Source organism: Ambystoma mexicanum, chromosome 4p (genome assembly GCF_040938575.1).
Source record: "Ambystoma mexicanum isolate Mex_15411 chromosome 4p, UKY_AmexF1_1, whole genome shotgun sequence".
NCBI lineage: Eukaryota > Metazoa > Chordata > Amphibia > Caudata > Ambystomatidae > Ambystoma > Ambystoma mexicanum.
In genome coordinates this window covers 1,249,918,023-1,249,938,167 of record NC_090927.1, presented here as the reverse complement: position 1 = coordinate 1,249,938,167, position 20,145 = coordinate 1,249,918,023, and the positions used below count along the sequence as shown (strand labels likewise).

Sequence of the window (20,145 nt, the reverse complement as noted above, 5' to 3'; positions counted from 1 at the left end):
TCATCTACAGGGTCACTATCACAGAACAATCAAAGTACATAATTGTGTTTTTTGTTATTTTCTATACATGTGTGAACAGTTCACCCAGTTCAGTTCTTTGTTTGCATTCTGGAACTAATGGTTTTGATCGTCTCTCATAAAATGGAGACCTACAAATCTGAGAATATTTGGAGAACTTCTGGCTTCATCAAGCAGTCACACAGTGGCTCAAACTTCAGATGTCATATCACCACAACCTACCGCTCCTTTCAGTCACCGCTTTCTTCATCAAAAGCCATTTGCTGTCTTCGCCAGCAAGTTCGAAATCAGCCTAAGATCTGCCTTATGATCTCTCATAAACACTCACTCACTCTTCCTTGCATGGATTCCCTAATCACTGTTGGCAAAGCATAAAAACACCAAACTCAGCTCAGGCCCAAAATGAAACCTTTTGGAGGATTTAACAGAATCCCCTTTACATAATCTCCCATATCTCATAACACCACCTGCAATTTCTGGAAACCGCCTACTGAGCATCCTGCTAACCAAATTCCGTTGACAAACCTGCTCTCCTGAATCTTGCCTTCACCTACAACTCCAAATCCATCTGGTTCCAACCAGCTCTTAAAGCAAAGACACATGCCACAAGCATAAGACTGCATGGAAGGAATCCAAAACCCAAATCAATCTTCAGCTGAAAGTGCTGTACACAAAAAGGACCAACCAATTTAACACAAATCCCTCTTCAAAGCAAACACCTAACTCACAATGGAAGAAGCATGTTCCCACTCCATGTGCTTTCGACTGAGCAAAGTTACCAAGAGCGGGACAAAATATTAAAAAGACTGCTCTGTTAAAATAAGTATGAACATTTGGATGTGCAATATTGTGAATGTAGGTCTGCATACCTTCTTCGGTCAATGGCTCATTACAGAAGGCGTTCACCTCTTCTCTTGTTCTTCCACAATCTTCTGAAGCGTCCTGGGATCCAAGAAGAAATACTCATACAGGTCTCTCTGCAGTACACAAACTTCATTTTCCACTGATTTGCACCTCTCAGATTTGTTTGTCTTAAAGAACTTCACAATCTCTTCCAGCTCAGTCGCTACAGCAAACAGTCTGTCCGTTGGATTGGACAGCTCCTGTCAATAAAAATAAAAGAAACATGTTTGTTTGCAGGGGCTTCACATTCCATTTAATCTGTTATTTTCAACCATACTGACACTGTTTGTTATAAAGACCCGCCTCATTACGACCCAGGCGGTCCGGGAACTACGGTACCGGTAAGCATACCAGTACCGCGGTTCCCGGACCGCCATACTAAGTGTTTTGGTTGCGGGTGCCGGTCAGCCCGCCAGGTTTTCCCTGGCGGGCTGACAGGCAACCGCAAGCACAGCACGTCGAATGCACCGGCACATGTCTGAATGTGCCGGTGCATCCGACGTCCCCATCCCCATTCAGCCCTATAGGGCAGAATGGAGATGAGGAGGCCCTTGATTCTGGCACCCGAAAATGGGCAAGTACCGGTTCCGCCTACCTCGGCATGACCCGGTTCTTGCCCATTCACGGGTGCCGGAAAAATTCCAACTCCGGCGGCAGCCGTGCCGTTTTTAACGGCACAGCTACCGCCAGAGTTGTAATGAGGCTTATATATCTCTTCCCAAGCCCTTGGCAAATGGCTTTCCAACCAAGAGGAACACATTTGCCATCCCTGAACAACTAGGATTGAGCATTAATAAGCAGGAGGTCTAGACCTGGAAGAGGTGCAGTTCAAGGATTTTTTTTTAAACATATTTTTATTATTTTCATAGATAGTACAGAAGTAAACAATCCCCAACCTTCCCATTCCACACCCCCCCCGCCCACCCCGTTCGGAAGAGAAGTTCATGTTCAAATGTCCTCAGGATCAATTAAGAAGTGAAAAAGTCCGTAATTTTTATGGAGTGCGGGCACCACTGTGCCATATAGTCTGATTGGAGATATTCTAGTACTCCTCCCCATTCTTTTGTGAAGGAGCCTTGTGTTACTTGGAGATTGTGTGTTATCTTTTCCATGGCCATTTGGGACCATACCTTATATAATAATGTGTATAGCAATGGTGGATCTTTCTTCTTCCATCCCTGTGCGATCGTGGCCCAGGCCGCTATGACTAGGCCCATTGCGCCTTAGTGAGTGTTTTGGCATGATGCCCTTTAAGTCCGCAAAGCCAGATTTTCTCTGTAAATCGTTCCGCTTCTGGATATATCTTTTTTAGTTGGGATATTACTTCTGTCCAGAAGCATTTGACTTTTGAGCAGTCCCACCAGATGTGTCTCCACGTGCCTGCGTCAGTGCAGCCTCTGCAGCAGCGGTTTGATGTGTGTGGGTACATGCTAGTTAGCTTCTCCGGGGTGTAGTGCCATTGTGTAATAATTTTTATCCACATTTCTCTGGTTTGGGCAGCTCGGGTTAATTTGGGGATATCGGCCCATAGCGACTGCCACTGTTGTAATGCGATGTCTTCTCCCAGTGTCTTTTCCCATTTTTTCATGTATGCCCACTTTATGTCTTCCTCCTGTGTATTTATGAACTTGTAGAGAGTGGAGACTAGTTTTCTGTCTCCAGAGTTGGTAAGGAGAAACTTTTCAAAAGCGGTAAGCTCCCTCGTCGCTGCGTGTGTTATCTCGGGTGAGGACAGCCAGTGTCTGAGCTGTTCATATTTATATCTGTCCGCATTTGTGAGGTTCCATAATGTTTTGCAGTCGGCGAAGGATCTCATCTCCTTGTCCACGAACATCTCCCCAATTTTTCTACAACCAGCTTCCTCCCAGTTCTCGTATGCGCCGTGCTCTGTCCCTGGTGGGAATTGCGGATTCCTGCAAATTGGAGTGAACGGGGCCGTAGCAGTGGTAATGTTCCCTTTCCGTGTCTGCCACTCCCAGGCATTCAATGTGGCCTTCATGATCTCGCTGATGCACAGGTTTGGGTGCCTACGTTGCTTTGATTTCCATAATAGGTCCTCCAGTGGTGTTCTTGCGACCGCTCTGTCCTGAGTCACCCAGATCGTGCGCTGATTGTCTCCCAGCCATTCTTTTAGGATCCATAGTTGCACCGCTTGGTAGTAGTTCTTAAAGTGAGGGAGCGCTAGGCCCCCCTCCTTGATGTGTGACGTGAGAACTGTTCTGGCTACTCTGGGGGGTTTCCTGTTCCATATGAATGACGAGACTGACTTTGCCAAGGCTCTGAAAAAGGAATCTGGGATCACGATCGGGAGGGATTGGAAGTGATACAGTAGTTTAGGGAGGATGTTCATTTTTATCGATTGGATTCTTCCCCACCAAGAGATATTTAGGGACACCACCGCTCTAGATCTTTTTGTATTCTTGCCAGGAGTTGGGGGTAATTTCTTTTATATAGAGCCTCTACCTTCTGTGTGAGAGTTATACCCAGATATTTTATGCCTTCCTCTGTGACTTTTAAGCCAAATTGCCCTGCTTCTCTGTTCAGTGTTTCTCTGTTCCCGGTTAGGATTAAGATTTCTGACTTTCTTTTGTTTATTTTTAGGCCTGATATGTTCCCGAATGACTCAAGTAGGTGGATTGCCGCGGGGATGGACTGGGATGGGTGTTCGAGCGCCAATAACATGTCATCTGCATAGGCAATTACCTTATGTTGTTTACCCGCCATCTCGATCCCCCTGATTTGGTCCCATTCCCTGATTTTAATTAGTAGTGGTTCTAGGAACAGCGCATATAGGAGCGGTGATAGCGGGCAGCCTTGTTTTGTTCCCCTAGAGATTTCCACCCTCTCCGTGACCACCCCATTTACCGCTATTCTTGCCGATGGGGAGGAGTAGTGGCCTTGATCATATTAATATATTGGTTCCCGAATCCCATATGTGCCATGGTTTTGAAGAGCATTGACCACTCTACCCGGTCAAATGCCTTTTCTGCGTCTAAAGATAGTAGTACTGTAGGGGTGAGGGATATGCTAAATGTTTCTGTTAGATGAACTAACCTTCTTGTGTTGTCGTGCGTCTGCCTCCCTGGAATGAATCCCAATTGATCCGGTTTAATTAAGGAGGGAAGCAGCGGGGAAAGCCTGGCTGCCAGGATTTTTGTGTATATTTTTGAGTCTAGATTGATCAGGGCAATCGGTCTGTATGAGCCTGGGAGGGTGGGATCTTTCCCTTGTTTGTGGAACACCAATATTTTGGCCTCATTCATGGATGGGGTAACATTCCCACTATCTCTAAAGGTGTTTAGCAGTCTAGTGAGGAAGGGGGTGAGGAGGTGTTCATATTTTTTATAGAACGGGGCTGTGAAGCCATCCGGGCCTGGTGCTTTGTTGAGTGGAAGATCTTTTATTGCCTTCTTCACTTCACTTTCCTTTATCTGGGCCTCAAGTTCCGTTCTGGTCTTTTCTGGTATTTTTTGAAAGGGAATCGATGTCAGAAATCTGTTTTGGTCTGCCTCATCTTGGTGTTCAGAAGCATAGAGATTCTGATAGAACTCCCTCAACGTGTCCCCTATATCTTCGGTGCGCGTCAGGAAATCTCTGCGTTTTTAATGTTCCGGATGGTCATTGTTTTTCGCTTTGACGAGAGTAATCGGGCTAGATATTGGTCTGCCTTATTAGCTTTTATGTAGTATCTTTGTTTGAGGTATAGGAGAGATCTCTCAGCTTTCTTGCTGCGGAGGAGTTCAAGTTGCCCCTCTGTGTGTTTAAGTGTCCTTTTTAAGTTCCTGGTGGGGTTTGCCAATAGTTCGGATTTTGGACAGCTTCCTTTCCAGTTCAGTTTCCCACTGCTGTGTTTGCTTAACCCTTGTTGCTTTGAGGGCTATTAAGTGGCCCCTGATTACTGCCTTGAACGCCTCCCACACCGTACTCAGGGCAATCTCCCCAGTATCGTTGTGTTCGAAGAATTCTGTGATCTTGTCCCTAATGGATTCTCCAATCACTGGGTCTGACAGTATCTCCTGTGGGAGTTGCCATCTCCAAATTCCTTTCTCCTTCCTTGGGGTCGACAGATCCATCCGGAGGGGTGCGTGGTCTGACAGAGAGATGGGTCCCAGCTCCATGTCTTGTATTTTACCCAAATTCCCCACTGACACCCAGAAGTAGTCAATTCTAGACATCGTATTGTGGACGTGTGAGTAATATGTGTATCCCTTGGTTTGACCTTTGTGTTCTCTCCATGCATCGCACAATGCTATACCCTCCATCCGCCGTTTAAGTCGTTCCGACGGGGCGCCTTGGTGGTGGGGCCCACCCTTGCTCCTGTCAATCTGAGGGTGCAAGGCCATATTAAAGTCCCCTCCTATGATTATTTCACCTTTTGCATACTCCTCAAGCCTCCCCATTGTGTCTCTCAGGAAGCCATCTATGCCCGTGTTTGGGGCATATATGGAAGCCAGTGTCAGTGTGGTTTTGTGCAGTTTGATATTGGCGAAACCGAATCTTCCTTCTTTGTCGGAGAGTTTGTCGATCAGGCTTGCTTCCAGACCAACCTTAACTGCGATCATCACCCCCGCCCTCTTCTCCACTGCGTTGGAGTGTGCCATTATATCATAGCCTCTGAGGCGAATTTTCCCCCTATCCTGTGCTTTGACGTGTGTCTCCTGGAGCAGTAGCACTTCAGCATTTTCCTTCCTTAACATGTTCTCTACTTTTTTCCGTTTCACGGGGGAGTTCAGGCCCCTTACATTTAAGGTTACGAATCTTATCTTCCCCATTTCAGTTGTCCTTTCTGGGTGCTCTTTTTGCACGAGTTGAATATTCCCCACTCACTTCCGGAACGACCCCCCACCCACCCCTCCCCCCCAAACTGTATGATTGTCCCCCAAACTTTAACTTTGTTCCAACTTGTGCTCCAGAGGAGGGCCCGGGTACCTAAGGTAGCTCTGGCGTTCCGCCTATCACTCCCTGCCCTCTGTGGACTCGAGGCTAACTTTGCGGGGAGTCCTAAACCCCACGTCATCCGTTGGCCTCGATGTGAGTCGTTCCAGTTCCACACCGGACCTACTGAGTCTGTTCAGTACGAATTCCATCATTGGTTGCTGTTCCGCAGAGCATGTTCAGCCTCTGGGCACCGATTCTCTTGAGCTGTAGATTCACGTCCTTTAGTTTGTTTTATTTGACTCTTCATTTCCCCTTCCTTGCCGTTTCCTTTTCTGGCGGACCTTTTCCCATCCCCCTGGTCTGCTCTGCTGCTCCCCCTTCTTTTTTCGGTTTTTGGTCGAAGGCTCATCTGTCTGGATATCCATGATGCCCAGCCCCTCTTCCATGGTGGTCAACCTCCTCTGCTGACCCTCCCAGTCGAACAGTAGACCGAAAGGGAATGTCCATTTATATTTTATCTCTCTCTTGACCAGTTCTCTAGTGAGTGGGGCCATTTCTCTTCTTTTTTGGAGTGTTACGGCAGATAGGTCTTGAAACAGCTGAATGTCCACCCCGTTCATCCTGATTTGTTCAAGCTGCCTCGCTCTCCGTAGTAGGAGTTATTTTTGCAGGTAGGAGGATAGAGCAGCCAACACGTCTCTTGGTCTCTGCCCTGGTGCCCCTGTGTGTTTTGGGCCCACTCTATGGATGCGGTCTACCCCCACTGCCTCCGAGTCTTGTGCTTCAATGATATCCCTGAAGACCTCCAGCACCGCTTTCCTTAGGTCCCTGTCCGTGACCGATTCTGGCATATTTTTAATGCGTATGTTGGATCTGCGGGACCTGTTTTCTAGGTCCTCGCAATGTGTTTCCAGATTGTGGGTCAAACGGACGAGGTGCTCTTGTGTTTCGCTGTTTTGTAGAGCCTCTTCTTCTGCGTTTTGCACTATTTTTTCTAGGGTATCTGTCCTTTCTTCCAGGTTCGCGATGTGTCGTGTTTAATTGCGGCGGATTGGTCCTGAACTGTCGACATGAGCTTATCTTGTAGCTCTTTAAACCAGGAGTGCATGTCTTCTTTTGTTGGGGTAGGTCGCTGGGGGCAATGTGGTCTGCTTCCGACGTGGGCATTGTCGGCATGGCTTCCAGGGGCCTACTTCTCGTCGATACTGGGGTCTCCACTGCCCACTGGTTGCTGGTTCTGTTGGGTTCCCCCTCCCTTCACTTTCGCTCTAGACATAATTCCCACAGATGATCACCACCGCGAAACTCATCCGTGTCTACCCCTCTCTGTTCGATGGTTGCGCGGTGTTAGCTTGAGCGGTGGCCCTAGAAGGGGCCTGCTGCGTGCTTCGGTTTGGGCTGATGGTGGTTTTTTTGGGGGGGTTCCTAGAGAGGGGGATTAACTCTCCCCCTTGCGCTTCTCTGTCCCCAGTCCAGTTCCGTCGTGCATAGGAGGGGGGGGGGAATGGTCCTCCCTTGTTGTGGTTATCTTGTCAGGGCTTCCTGTGGTTCCCGCCGCCTGTTATGGCCGTGTGGGGGGATGTGGGATTCCCCTTAGCGCTCTCAGGGGCCGCCCGCCGCTTCGCTAGGGGACTGGGGGGGGGAGATCTGGCGGATGGGGGAGGCCTCACCTTCCAGTCCACCAGGCCGGGGACTACTGCTGGTGCCCCTCGGCTCTGGGCATCGGGTTGCGTTTGGTGCGTCTCCTGCTTCTCCCCCGCTCCCTCCACGAGTTCTGCTGGTGTCGGAAGGCGCCGATTCCAAGGCCGCCGGCTCTCTGATCGTCTCTGCGGGCGCTGCTGTGCTGGGCCTCACTCCTTCCCGGACAGTCCTTGCCGTCTACCTCCTCTGTATCACGCGGCGGTCCACCTCGCCCCGCGCCGCTCCGCTCCCTCGGCCGCGTCGGATGGTTCGTCGGCGCGGTGGGGGAGGGGGATTCCTCTCCGCAGCGTCTCTGGATGTCGGGGCTCAGGGAAACTTCTCTGGTGTGCGTCCTGTGTCTTTGGACAATGTTCGGTGCCGGATGTAGGAACTGCCACCCTCCGGATCGTTGCTTATTGCAGTGTTGCTGAAAGGCCTGGCGGGAGCACGTCTCACTCACGTCTCCCTGCTCCGGCGGCCATCTTGGAATCCAGTTCAAGGGTTTTTGATCTCACAACATTCATCCCATGCAGGCACATGCACTGTTCCCACAGACCTAAACACACACCATCACCACCACAGTATGGGCCAATCACCCCAATAAGAATGTTGGCTCTAATCCAGCTAAACCTTAACACTGTGCCGCTGCCATTTCACCGTATATTTATATATGCTGAATACCTAGCTCCAATAGACTGCACTACCAGATCCACAATCCTTGGAACACTTCTCCAAAAAATACTTAATTAAAATGACTGTTTAAATAATGAGGCTTCTATTTTTTTTTTATTGTTATAGCTGAAAAATATCAACTTTATAATATTTAGAACACTTGAAATGTGTTCATCATTTCAAAGCATAAAAAGGATCATAAAAGAAAGGATCACAGCATAAGATTACACACCTGTGCAAATACAGAACTAAAATAAAGTAAAATAAAATAAAACAAAACAGGACCATTTGCATAATAGAGAGCAACATTAAGTTTTTGTGTAGGACATTCGAAACTTGAGGCCAGTTTTAAGCCCATTACCACAGTATTCTCTCGCAAATTAAGTTCATACAAAAGCGCTAAGGTTCGAAATTCTCACTTTAACAGAGAAGTCAGAATAGATCATCTGCCACAAAGTGGTGGAAGTTTTTACTTCATATTGATTGACAATTGCTTTATAATGACGTTGACGCTGCAGTAACAGAGCTTTGCACTACGCCAGTAGGTGCTGTAGATCTTCTCTTTTGGTGTCATCCAAACAAAAGCGACAAATGTTTGAGGCTTCATTAATGATCTTCCTACACATTAGAACCTGTCTTGTTGGCCACAGATTGAGCCTTACTTGCAGAAAATCATTTCTACGTGTTATAGATGGGGATTGAGCCAAGTATGCCTCAGGTATACTATATTTTTTGAATCGGTAAGCTTCTGGATCGCAATTGCGATATTTAGCGCACTTCTCGCAATTGTTAGCCCAGTCCATTGCAAATAACCTGGTTTTAACCTGCATGGGATTTTGAAGCAGTATGGTTAAAGATACATCTATTTCGGCCATCACTTGAATAACATAGGATTGCCATCTGATTATGAACAGATCAGTTGACGTGAACACGTAATCAGCTAGAAATCCCAGTGCTGAGTTAGTTTGAATGGTCATGATGCACTTTCTGAACAATGCGATCATGTGCCAAGTATATCTGCTAAACAATGAGATGAGACCAAGTTCATATCAGATTAGAGGGAGTGGAGTACAATTTGGAAAATAAAAGATTCCTCGCCAATATTTCCCTTCTGACAGAGACCAGAACTCCTTATTCAAGATGGGTCTTGTTTCGGCAGCGTATAGTAAGATGGGCGTGGCTTTCTGTTGATAATAGGTCAGTTCAGGCAAGGCTGAAAATTTGCTGTATCTCATTTGGATCATGTTGGTTTGGTGCTTGGCTGCATTGACCTTATCAATCAGAAGCTGTTTAAAAGCTTCGGTTGCTCCTTGACTACCTATTTGAACACCCAGATAGGTGTAGAGGCGAACCACTTGCAAGCTTTGTTCTCTGAGAGTCCACATATTCCCCTTGGGTTTGCGCTTGCCTGATACATTAAATACCATAATCTTAGATTTATCAAGTTTAATGGTTAAGAAGTTGTCTCGAGTGTATATAGCAAGCACATCCAATGTATTTTGGAGTCCACTTGGTGTTTTTAGATATAATGACCAAGTCATCTGCATACATTAAAAATGGTATTTGTTTTTGGGCCAATTTCGGCGGGTCAGTTAGTATGTTTTGAAAGACCTTAAATACATCAGAAATTAAAAAATTGAAAATGGCTGATGCAAGAGTACATCCCTGTCTTACTCCACGATGAACGCTAATTGGAGCTGAGAGTTTCCCGTCAGCAGACAATGTAACCTGCATCGTGTTGTTCTCATGCAGATCTTTAATAAGGGAAATTATATAATGCGGACAGCTTTGTTGCAATAATTTGTGTATTAGCAGTTTTCTGGAAATTGAATCAAAAGCAGCTTTTCGATCTATACATGCCATATACAATGTTTGTTTTCTGATCTGATGACTGTGGATCATAGATGATAACGTCAGAAGATTAACACAAGCGCCCATCCCAGAAATTAAGCCTGTTTGGAAGGGATCTCTAATACCTTCATCACGGGTCCAGTTGTTGAAATCTCGAAGTATGAATCTAGCAAACAACTTGCCAGGGGCATCCAAGAGAGGGATGGGCCTGTAATTTGTAGCTGCAGACCGATCTCCCCTTTTAAAAATTGGTACAATTATTGCGGACAGCCAGGAGGAAGGGATCTATTGGCAGCCAAAATTTGATCGGAATGTTTTTTGAGAATTTTAGCCCATAATTCGTCATTTTGTTTAAAGACATAATTGCGTAGCCCATCAGGGCCAGGAGCACGAGAATTATTACGTTTTGAATTTCTACAAGAATGTCCCCCTAATCAATAGTGAGCCCATGATAATTGGAAGCCTCCATGAGAGCACAAGGTTTGCGCCCTGTCAGCCTTTGATATAGGGTAGTAGAGAAGTGTGTTATCCAGTCCGACTCACTGACACCATTGATCTGGACTGATTTTTGGGTTAGATTGTTCACAGTGTTTATCAGAGCCCAGGTTTGAGCGGAGTTCTTGCATCGAACACTCTCAACATGCTTTCGCCATTAGTTTGCAACTGCTGTATTAGATGACTGTGCATCCAGTTGGGATACTGACAGTGTAATGCACGTAGCCGTTCATGTTTGTTCGCACAATTAGAAGAAGCCACAAGCTTTTTGTTTTTGCGCTGAAGCGCCTTCTTGGATTGTACCAAGGGATCGAATTTGTACCGCAGTTGAAATTGAACTTGTGAACGAGAGATTACCCTCTCACAGTAACAGTGTAAGTAGGTAGTATAGTCATTCTTTGTCACTATGGTATCCTGATTGCAATTTGCCACCTGATTGTGAAAGGCCAGCAATGATTGTGGATTCCAATTCAGTCGTGTTCGAGCATTGTTGGCTGTCATTGTCTGAGGAAAAATAAATTGACCATTTCTAGAAGTCCCCAAGTTAACCGACCATGCAAGAATTAACATGTTGTGGTCACTAAACGCTTGGGGTACTACATTAAAGCTCGTGGCCACCTTAAAAGTGCTTATATCGACAAAAGCATAGTCGAGAATCGATGCAGATCCTCCTCTCTGCCATGTGCTTTGTGGAGTTGTGTCTACCGGTAATGCACCATTACACATGTATAGGCCTCTATTTTGTACCAGCAGCAACCATTTTAGACAGACCAAGTTACATTTCAAGTTGTTTTCTGGGAGGATTTGCAAGTTTAAGTCGCCCATGACAATAAGGTTGGTGATTTCAGGGGATTCGGAGACTTTGTTTAATAGACATTCAACATCACAAAAGAAGTTATCATCCGACATCCCCAATGAATTGTGGTAGATGTTCAGTATAGCCACTGTTCCTCCCGTGAGGATCAGCTTGGTGAGTAGTAGAAAAGGATTTGCAGCAGCCCACCACTCAAGATGCCAGTCCCTGTGGTTTTTAATTGCAACTAACATGCCCGATGAAGGGTGCCCCTGGGCCGAGGCCTTGGCAGGATGGAAGACAATGGAATGGTCTTCCCAGACTGGTTTTTCTTTTAACCACGTCTCCTGTAATAAGATTATGTCACACTTGGACAAAACAGCTGCACTTTCACCAAAAAGATGTGTATTTCCACATGTGTTCCAACTAATTGTTAGAATATCATGTTTACTGGGTTCGATTCTTGGTTATGAGTTTCGATTATGGTTGGCCTTGTCTGGAAAGAGATGCTGTACAGATTTCTCATTGTTTGATTGGCTTACTCCATAGATGTTGTTATGAGTTGTAACTCTCTCTGAGCTCATAGGAAGGGTTGGAAGAATTAAGTTGGTTGCCCTCTGTATCCAATGTAAACAGATCAATTGCTAGGAAAAAGCCCAGAGCAAAGATCTCCATCCTTGCCTGCCATAAGGCATTTCTTATGTAATGGGATTGTAGCCATATTCTAGCAATCGAGTTGTCATTGCTCTGAAAAAAATCGACTTGGTCGATATCCGCTGATGTTATACCTTTCAGCGTCCTAATCTCGTCAAAAATAGCGAGAATGCTCATTCTGTTCATTGTATAGGCAATGAAAGGTGCAGGGTGACACTTAAGAATTAGGCGATAGAAATTGGCACGTTCCTTATTAGCCATGTTTGGTTTGGCTAGTTTTGTGCTTATTCTCAATATCTCTAGGCCTAGAGATTATTTTTTCAGAATCGGAGTTGGAACCGAGTCTCAGTTTAGGCAAGTGTTTCTTGGGCAGTAAAGGGACCCGAGTCAACGTTTCAGAGTATAGTTGGTTACGATCAAAGTAACTTTTACCTGCTTTGGAAATTTGGTTATCAATTGGCTGCCCCACATGTGACTGAGCCTCCTGGGCTATAGGTTGGACTGCCCAATCAGCATGTTTGGAAGCGTGACATTGCGAAGAGAAGGCTACAGAGATTGGAAAGCACTCTCGCCTGCTTGCCATTGGCATGTTGACCTGACATATCTCAGTCTGTGAAGATTGGAGGTCCACCACTGGTCTATGTACTTCCCTTGTCACCTGTTCTTGAGAGACTGCATACATTGGAATTAGTGTGTCTACTTCCTGATTATAGTGCAGAGCACTAGATGAGTGCATCACATCAGTTGCAATAGCTGTTTTAGCTGGAGCTGCTAAAGTGTTAACATCAATAGTTTGTATGGCTTTGGCCAATGGACAGGGAACCTGGCTTTTCACAGGTATTTGAGATTGTTTGAATTTCGAGTTCACATGTGTGCGTTGGAGATCAATGTATCTCTGAATGGAAGATTCCATTTGCTCATGAATATCTGTCAAGACGGAGCTGTTACTGGCTTCCTGAATTGTCGGTAGTACTCCTTTCTGAATAGAATTAGATGTTGTGCTACCGTCGAGTAGCGCTAAGGCACCCACTTCCACAACCTTAGGCACTTCAACAGTGCACACCAAAGCAGCAGTTGGGAGTCTCTACAATACTTATTTTGATAGCATCTGGAGTCTCGACAATGCTCACGTTGGTAGCATCCGGAGTGTCAATGGAGGTAGATTTCTAATTAGAGATAAACAAAATGAGCTTGTTCAATGGTTGGTAATCCTCAATTAGAGGGACAACAGGTACAATCTGCATTGAATTTGCGGGTGCATTAGGCAATTTTTTACAAACATTTGTTTTCGAAATGGACCCAGTATTCACCTGCGGGGTTAAACATTTTAAGAGTTGTTTAAGATTGGCTCTGGAACGCGAGGGGGGAAGCATTTGATTCTTCGTTTTCTTTATTATACCTGAATTCCCACTCCTTCGCATCATTCCTGTTTTGGTTTGAAATAGCCTATAAGGTTTCTTTTTGCATTTGTCTGAGTGCCCTACTGTGTCTACAGACAACGTCTGGTTTTTATCCATTATTGGGTTATCAGTTTCATTGTAGATCACTGAGTTGTCGGATAACACACTTTCAGAACAAGGACTGGTCACAGGTTGCATTACAAGGTTAATAACAGACTTATTTACATACTTATTTGCCCTGATATTCATTACATCCACAGACACAACCATCTTATTGCTACTGCCATCAACCCTTGATTTTTCACCCTGGACTTGTGCTGCTCAATTTCAAACATGACATCAACCGGCATTTGTACCAAATCATTATGGAGTTTTACTTGGTCCTTCAAACGTTTCCTTGGTGCATTTGTGTTTAAATGATGTACATCTCTTATCACGTTATCACTCATCCAGCTCACGATCAAATCAATCGGTTTGGCTTGAGCTGAGATTTTATTATCTAAAGTTTCAAACAGTTTTACCAGAGTGTTAATTGTCGTGTTCATAGATTGTATGGTAATGTCATTCAAATTTGAGGGTTGAGGCCTCGATGGAGGTCGACTCAGGGTTGATGGATCACTTGGGCCCCTAGGTGTTTGACCCTCCGTGGGAAGTGGTGCAAGTGACAAATGAACTGTTTAAGAAGAATTGTCAAATAAGCTTGGCGACTGGTATAAGCTGTTGTCGTGAGCACTTATTGAAGAAGAAGACGCAATTATGGAAATGTCACCAATACAGACACTGCAATGTTCTACACATTTGGCTAGAGCAGCGGCAGATGTCAAAATAGGGGCATTTATGCCAACATTATGAGCTGAAATTTCTAAACCGCCACCTAAATTTGGCACAGGAATGATAGCAGGAGTGCTCTCACCATCTACCTCATTTGAGGGTCGAGTTTCCACAGAGGGCACCAGTTCTGAGTGACTTAGCCATGGTGAACCCGGCAGAGCTTCTACCGCCAATAGTTGCGTATCAGTGATCGAAATGCTGTTGGTCAGTATTGCAGATGAACCATCCATGGGCGTTATACAGCACATCAAAAAAGGTCAGGCACATGGGTTTACAACATTCTCGTATGTCTCCAGCACATTGTTTCTTTTCCCCACAGTGAAGCATAGAATCCACCATCTTGCGCTTGAGGACACTCGTCAATGGGCGACGTACTGGAGTGGATTTTAAAATAAGCGACATGCTAGTTGTTCTCAAAGTGGGGGGCATGTTTGTTTTAGTGTATGGAACAAGTTACTTACCTGTAACTGTTGTTCTCCAGCATGGGTCTGGCATGGATTCACATGCTCATGAATATTCCCCGTCGTCAGGCTGGGAAACCTCGGTAAAGAAAAAAAAAAACAGTATCAGTTTCGTTTCTGATCTGTCTTTCGTAGTAATAACCAATCACTGGTCTCTGCGTCATACTGACCACAGCCAATGACTGCCCTCTACCTAAGCACCGCCTCTGGCAGCCATCTTCAGATTTGGAAGCACGTGAAGGAACAAGTTACTTACCTGTAACTGTTGTTCTCCAGCATGGGTCTGGCATGGATTCACATGCTCATGAATATTCCCCGTCGTCAGGCTGGGAATCCTCGGTAAAGAAAAAAAAAACAGTATCAGTTTCGTTTCTGATCTGTCTTTTGTAGTAATAAACAATCACTGGTCTCTGCGTCATACTGACCACAGCCAATGACTGCCCTCTACCTAAGCACCGCCTCTGGCAGCCATCTTCAGATTTGGAAGCACGTGAAGTGGCAGTATGACCAAGTGAAGAGCCGCAGAGGGGTAGGCGGGAGGGTTCGCATGTGAATCCATGCAAGACCCATGCTGGAGAACAACAGTTACAGGTAAGTAACTTGTTCCTTCTCCAGAATGGGGTCTGGCATGGATTCACATGCTCATGAATAAAGAATACATAGCAGTACACACATGCACAACCACGGGAGGTGGCAATGGCTCAACATTAAGCATTACATCAAACTCAACATTAAGCATCTTACCTCCTCACCAGGCTCACCTCAGGCGAACAGGTTGCGCAGCACTGCTTGGCCGACCCTGGACTCCTCCCTGGAATCCCGATCGACGCAGTAGAATTTCGTGAAGGTGTGCGTCGACCTCCACGTAGCAGCCCTACATATGTCCAGCAGGGGCACACCAGAAAGGAACGCCGTGGTAGCTGCGATCGCTCTGGTGGAATGGGCTCTCGGACGGCCAGGCAGCGGTCGGTTTGCCAACCGATGACAGTACATGATACAGCCGGAGAGCCATCTGGAAATGGAAGCCTTCAAGAGAGCCTTCCCCTGATTGACAGGTCCAAAGTTCACAAAGAGTTGTGACGTCTTCCGAAAACACTTTGTGCGGTCCACGTAGAACTTCAGCGCTCTAGCCACATCCAGCGAGTGCAAAGTCCTCTCAGCCGGCGACGAAGGCGACGGGAAGAACACAGGCAACACCAAGGGTTCGTTGAGATGGAAGTCCGACGGTACCTTGGGCATGAAGGAGGGGTGCGTCCTGAGCACTACCCTCGTGTCGTGAAAAGTCAAGTACGGGGCCTTGCAGGAAAGGGCCTGGATCTCTCCCACCCGTCGTGCGGAGGTGATGGCCACAAGAAACGCTGTTTTCCACGACAGAAACTTCAACGGGGCCGAGTGCAGAGGCTCGAACGGAGGTCCCATGAGCTTGGTCAGCACCACGTTGAGCTCCCACGCCGGGGCCGGAGCCTTCACCGGCGGGAACGATCTGAACAGTCCCTTCATGAACTCTTTCACCAGACGATGAGACCACAAGGACGTCCGCCCCGTGGTTCTGGTGTATCGGGAGATCGCAGCAAGATGAATCTTGATGGACGCGTGTGCCAGTCCAGCTTTCGCCAGCGTCAGCAGGTACGGCAGTACCTGGGGAGCCGTAATCCGTAGAGGGTTAATCTTCTGTGCGTGGCACCAGACAGAGAACCTCTTCCATTTGTGTCCATAGCATTTAAGAGTCGAGGACGCCCTGGCCTTTGCAAGAACCTCTCTGCAGTCGGCCGGTATGTCGTATCCTCCAAACTCTAGCGCTGCAGGTGCCAGTCCTGCAAGTCCAGCGATTTCGGGTCGTGGTGGAGGATGGCGCCTCCTTCCCTGGAGAGTAGATCCGCGTCCACCGGCAGCTTGATTGGCGGGGACGCTGACAAGTCCAGAAGGTCCGGGAACCATATCTGCCTCGGCCACGCAGGTGCGACGAGGATCATCCTGCACCGTGACCTCTTGAGCTGGTTGACAAGCCGGATTAGCAGTGGCAAAGGAGGGAACGCGTAGAGGAACAGGCCCTCCCAGGGGAACGAGAAAGCATCGCCCATGCTCCTCGCCTGGGGAAACCTGCTGGCGAACCTCCGGCACTTGGAGTTCGTCGCCGTCGCGAACAGGTCGATCTGGGGTGTGCCCCACCGTCGGAAGAGGCGATCCACTAGATCCTGCCGTAGTTCCCACTCGTGGCACGAGCGCAGCTCCCTGCTGAGTGAGTCGGCGATGGTGTTTTTTATCCCTGCCAGATGAAACGGCACCAGAAACATCCTTTGGGCGACGGCCCAATGCCACAGGTCCTGCGCCTCCTTGGACAGTGCTGGGGACCTGGTTCCGCCCTGTTTCCTGATGTAAAACATGGTGGTGGTGTTGTCTGTGAAGATCCTCACCACCTTGCCCTTGAGGGACGGAAGGAAGGACCTGAGGGCCCAGAACACTGCACGGAGCTCCAGGACGTTGATATGGAGGGACTTCTCCGTCGGGAGCCAAAGGCCTCTCGCGTGCAGATTTTCAGTGTGCGCTCCCCACCCTTCCAGGGAGGCATCCGTGGTCACTGTCTCCTGGTGGTCTGGGGTCTGGAAGTCCATGCCCGCCGTCAGATGCGCGCGGGTGCCCCACCACCGGACCGCTCGGCGGAAACTCTCGTCGAGTGTGATCCTCTCCTCGAAGCCGCCCGTCGTTTGGATCCAGCGCGCGTCCAGGAACTCCTGCAACGGGCGCATCCGGAGCCTGCACATGGGAATGAGGTAGATGCAAGAAGACATCATTCCGAGGAGGGACTTGATGGACCTCACCTTGGCCGCGTCGGAAACCAACATCCGCTGTACCTTGCCCAGGATGGACCTGGTCCTTTCCTCCGACGGGGAGGCCAGAAGGGACACTGTGTCGAGCTTCGCTCCCAGAAACAGTGCGTTTTGCGCGGGTACCAGGTGGGACTTGGCGTAGTTCACGGAGAATCCCAGGTCCGTGAGAAGTTGGACGGTCCTTGCCGTGTGCTCCACGGCGAGCTCCCTCGTCTTGGCTCGGATGAGCCAGTCGTCCAGGTAGGGGTAGACGTGGATCCCCTTGAGGCGCAGCTGCGCCACCACCGGTGCAAGGCACTTGGTGAATACCCTGGGTGCCGACCGTAGTCTGAAGGGGAGGGCTTTGAACTGGTAGTGACGCCCTTGGACCACAAACCTGAGGAATTTTCGGTGCCCCTTTAGGATGGGAATATGGAAGTAGGCATCCTCCAAATCCAACGACGACAGGAAGTCTCCTTCCTCCAGCTGACCCAGGACGTGCTGGAGGGTGACCATCCGGAACTTCTGCGCCTTGATGAACTTGTTCAGACGTCGCAGGTCTAGGATGGGGCGCCATCCTCCTGTCTTCTTCTTCACGAGGAAGTATCTCGAGTAAATTCCGGAGCCCCGAAGCCTCTTTGGGACGAGTTCGATGGCGCCCTTCCTGAGCATCGCCCTTACCTCCAGGAGCTGTGGGACGTGAAGCTCTTTCCTGGCCACGGGGGGGACGCGCGGGCACCTTCTTTGAAACTCGAGCGCGTGGCCCCGGGCTAAGGCGTCCAGCACCCAACGGTCGGTGGAGATGGACTCCCACACGCTGACGAAGCTCGCCAGCCGGCCTCCAACCGGGGTGCTTCGGTGGGGGCCCGACCCCACGGCCGGTTCAATCCTGTTTCGACGAGGCTTTGCCGCCTTGACCTCCTTGGCGACGACGGCGGGGTCCGCCAGACTTGCCTCGTCCCCTATAGGCCTCCTGAGACGACAAGCGGGCCGCTTGACGGTAGGTGGAGAAACCGCCGCCGGAACCTTTGGAGGCGCCCTTGCCTCTGCTGCTCCGAAAGGGCGTCCGTCGTTGCTGCAGAACCCCCAGGGCCCGGGCCGTCTCAGTGTCCGCTTTAATGGCCTGAAGGGAATCGTCCACTGTTTTCCCAAACAGGTTGTTCCCATTGAACGGCATGTCCAGGACTCTGGTCTGTACGTCTTGACGGAAGTCCGTAGCCTTGAGCCATCCACGCCGCCTAAGGCACACGCCGTTGCCCAACTGGCGAAACCCAGTGTCGGCGATGTCCGTCGCAATAGTGATGGCGTGGTCCGACGCCACCTCACCTTCCTGTAGGATCTCCAGGGCATCCGCCCTCTTGTCGTCCGGTAGGAAGTCCAGCAGGGGAGCCAGTTTGTACCATAGCTCCCTGTCGTAGCGGGCCACGATAGCCAAGGCGTTAGCCGCTTTAATCGTCGTCGCTGCAGACGCGATGACCCTGCGTCCCATAGCGTCCAATTTCTTTCCCTCGCCGTCCGGTGGGGAAGTCGATGTGGAGGCCGCACCCCCCCCCGCTTTCTTCCTGGCTGCCGCGGAGACGACGGAGTTCGGGGTAGGCTGCGCCCGGAGGCACAGGGGGGCCGCGTCCGGGACCCGGTACTTCTTCTCGTACCGGTCTCTTCTAGCTGGCGTCGTGGAAGGGTTCTTGAGGAGGGCGAGGCCCTCATCCCAAATGTCGTCCAGTAGAGGCACCGCGAGGACCGTCTTCTTCTTGGCCTCGCGCCGTTGATAAAGGAATCCTTCCTTTTTCTTCTCCTCAGGGCAGAGTTGGAAAAGCTCGGATGCCCTAGCGATCATGGAGTGGAACGATCCAATCTCGTCGGGCGGAGAAGCCCTGGTGGGAGGTGACGACGGTAGATCCTCGTCGTAGACCTTGTCGTCCATACCCGTCGCTGCCGTGTCAGTCCCCGTATCATCCCCTCGGGTGGACGGGGAGGAGGGCTGGACGGGGCGCGACGGCTGAAAAGGAGGTGGAGGGTGAATCCTTCTTTTCTTGGGCGGGGGAACACCAGAAGGTCCCGGTTCAGGATCCCCCGACGGGAGAGGTTCCTCCGTCGGCAACGGCAGTCTTGTCCTTATCTCTGAGCATAAGGACTGTGTAGCCAACAAAATGGCCGCCGAGTTGTCTTGCGGCGCTGGCAGAGGGGAATCCGACGGGCGATCAGGGGCCCCGTCGGCACCCTCGACGATGTCGTCGTCACCTGCGTCGGGATCCATCCCGACGGGCCGGTCTTCTTCCACGCCAAGGCCGTGGCTTAAGACATCGATCAGCTCTTCCTCTGATGTTGAAGCCGAATCTACGATGACGCCCTGCCCCCCCTTTTTCTTCCCCGCCGGGGATTTCACGGGGGTCCCATCGATGGGCACAAAAGAGGACTCCCTCCGAGGTGGCAGGGAGACTCTGAGCCCCGAGGTCGCCACCACTGGTGTAGCCTCCACAGGCTGAGCCAGGGCCGCCGCGACAGTTTCGATAGAGGGCTTAGCCGGATGGATTAAGGCCTTCACCACCTTAGGTGCGCTCACCGCCTTATCCTTGAGGGGGGGGGACACTGCCTCGCTCCCCCTCCGATGGGGCCTTCAAGCTCGACCGGGGCCTCTCCAGGAGCTTCGCCGGGTGCTCGCCCTTCCTCTTACCCGACCCAGAGCGTTGGCTTGTGGCTGA

General features: G+C 49.2%; 1 protein-coding gene across 1 annotated transcript in view; it reads right to left on the bottom strand.

Moving 5' to 3' along the window:
* The window catches only part of LOC138452676 (HAUS augmin-like complex subunit 3), a 471,927-nt gene that overhangs the window by 119,811 nt on the left and 331,971 nt on the right, over positions 1 to 20,145 (bottom strand). The window contains exon 5 of the mRNA XM_069605028.1: positions 888 to 1,121. Within this exon, the coding sequence (XP_069461129.1) occupies positions 921 to 1,121 (201 nt within the window). The 3' untranslated portion in view covers positions 888 to 920. The remainder of the gene's footprint in view (positions 1 to 887; positions 1,122 to 20,145) is intronic.